The 2,334-nt window shown below is 57.3% G+C and overlaps 1 protein-coding gene across 1 annotated transcript in view; it reads left to right on the top strand.

Annotated features, from left to right (window-relative positions):
• LOC108803635 (phosphatidylserine decarboxylase proenzyme, mitochondrial-like) overlaps positions 1-437 on the top strand; it is a 1,556-nt gene extending 1,119 nt beyond the window's left edge. Inside the window, exon 2 of the mRNA XM_018575461.1 lies at positions 207-437. Within this exon, the coding sequence (XP_018430963.1) occupies positions 207-431 (225 nt within the window). The 3' untranslated portion in view covers positions 432-437. The remainder of the gene's footprint in view (positions 1-206) is intronic.
• Positions 438-2,334: the final 1,897 nt, after the last annotated feature.

The following is a 2,334-nucleotide window of genomic DNA, read 5'->3' as shown; positions in this document are numbered from 1 at the left end:
GGCGGGACCCACCTACGCCGCGGGGGGACCCACCTACGCCGCCGGGGGCGGGACCCACCTACGCCGCGGGGGGACCCACCTACGCCGCGGGGGGCGGGACCCACCTACAGGACGAGTCATAGGAATGTAGGAGGTACGGCTTCCTGGACGTTGTCGTGTCTTCCATACGTCATTTACAGGTTGTTTTATTCTCTTCCTCATTGTAGGAACTTCACACCAACCAGTGTCGTCATGTGAAAGGAAAGTACCACGACCACAACTACACGGAGCAGTACGGCCCCTCCGGCCTGACCCTGACAAAGGGGGCCCCGCTGGGAGAGTTCAACTTTGGCTCCACCATTGTGCTGGTGTTTGAGGCTCCTCGCCAATTCAAGTTTCATGTGAAAGACGGTGGGCGGATCTTTATGGGGGAGGCCCTGGGAACCTTGTAACTCCGCCTCCAGCATTGCCCCCCTACCTCCAGCATTGCCCCCCTACCTCCAGCACTGCCTGCAGGACTCCGGAATTGCCCCCCTACCAGGGGCAGGACTCCGGAATTGCCCCCCTACCAGGGGCAGGACTCCGGAATTGCCCCCCTACCAGGGGCAGGACTCCGGAATTGCCCCCCTACCAGGGGCAGGACTCCGGAATTGCCCCCCTACCAGGGGCAGGACTCCGGAATTGCCCCCCTACCAGGGGCAGGACTCCGGAATTGCCCCCCTACCAGGGGCAGGACTCCGGAATTGCCCCCCTACCAGGGGCAGGACTCCGGAATTGCCCCCCTACCAGGGGCAGGACGCACGCCAACCTTCTTTTCATCTTTTATGTATTTCTGAATAAAAAATGTTTGTGAATAAAAAGAATTTATTAGAAAACACCCCAAACACACGACCCAGAAGCGCGTCCTCAGGAGCCGCCGCCCCCCCCCCGGGGTATGTTGCCATTGGCCAGGTCCTGGCGGATGCCCCAGCGCAGGCCATACCTCTTCTTATCTGTAGGGATGATGTAAGCGTTTGGCGAGGGTCGCAGCCTTGGAAGAGGTGCCGGCGGTGCGGACATCATCCTCTCTCGGACCTCCAGGCGCAGCTCCTTCTTGCTGCGCTCCAGCGCTCTCTGCACGGCGGTCCAGCTCTGCTTATAGTCATGGTACCGGCTGACGGGGTCAGAGTGCTGTCTGTACTGCTCCAGAAGGGAGTATGGCGGCATGCGGATGAAGGATGTGACGCAGTCAGCTGATGGCGTATACGGCGGTCCAGACTGCCGGCGCAGGGACTCCTCCATCACGGAGAGCGTTTCCTCCTCACTGGACAGAGTGGACTCGTCGCACACCTCCGCCTGCCCGCCGCCCGTCTTACGCAGGACCTTGCGGGTTATCGCCGGCGCTCTCCTCTTTTCCTGACTGGCGGTGTGCTTGCTGTACAGCTGTCCGAGGGGCTCGTTCATGGGCCTATCCGACATCTTCTCCCAATCCGAGCTGCCATCTAGAAGCCACGAGGCCGGAACATTCTCCTTCTCCGATTGGGCCGAGGTTCCGGAACGTGTTTCCAATGCTGCCCGGCTCCGCATCAGGTGCTCCAAATCCTCCTTAAATTGTATGAGTCTGTGTCTGGGAACGGCCGGGAACCCCAACAGAGAGAGTTCTGTGCGCACCTCATCCTCCGAGACCGACAGCGGCAGAGAATAGTCTGCAACGGAACTGTCCGGGGAGCCTGCGTCCCGGGAACCTGCGTCCGGGGAACCTGCGTCCCGGGAACATAGGATACGACGCTGCATGTTTCTGGAGATCTTTTTATTTAAAAGATGAAACCCTGCAGAGAGAGAGAGAGAGAGATTTATTCCCAGAGTCATTCTGAATGGAGAAAGCTGGTCGGATGATCAGCGAAACGTCTCCAAGAAGAATAGACAGTCCAGTTGCCTGTCCTTATTTGTTACAGATATACCATGTGACCCGGAGGGATGAACCGTCACAGACATGTAGCGTACAGAGTAATTGTAACTCTTTCAGGACCAAGTACTTCCCCTCGTGTACTCACCGATACCAATTACCGAGACTTTTTCTTAAAGGGCCAGGTGACTTTAAATGATCCGTAGTAGGACTGCATGTTATGTACTGCGGATCATGGAATCCATTCATGTTAGCAGGGGACACATGGAACTCTGTATGTAGTACATGTATACAATAGAGTTACAATTCTCTTCTGCTAATAATAGTTTCTACATAGGGACCGCCCCCCTCGCTCACTGCTCCATGATGGCTGATGGCTGAGGGGAGATGATGGGAGGGGAGATGATGGGAGGGGAGATGATGGGAGGGGAGATGATGGGCGGGGAGATGATGGGCGGGGAGATGATGGG

This window comes from Nanorana parkeri, unplaced genomic scaffold, assembly GCF_000935625.1.
Source record: "Nanorana parkeri isolate BGI_ZX_2015 unplaced genomic scaffold, ASM93562v1 scaffold3966, whole genome shotgun sequence".
Classification (NCBI taxonomy): domain Eukaryota; kingdom Metazoa; phylum Chordata; class Amphibia; order Anura; family Dicroglossidae; genus Nanorana; species Nanorana parkeri.
Note: the sequence above shows the minus strand (reverse complement) of the source record. Positions and strands in the feature narration are given on the sequence as shown.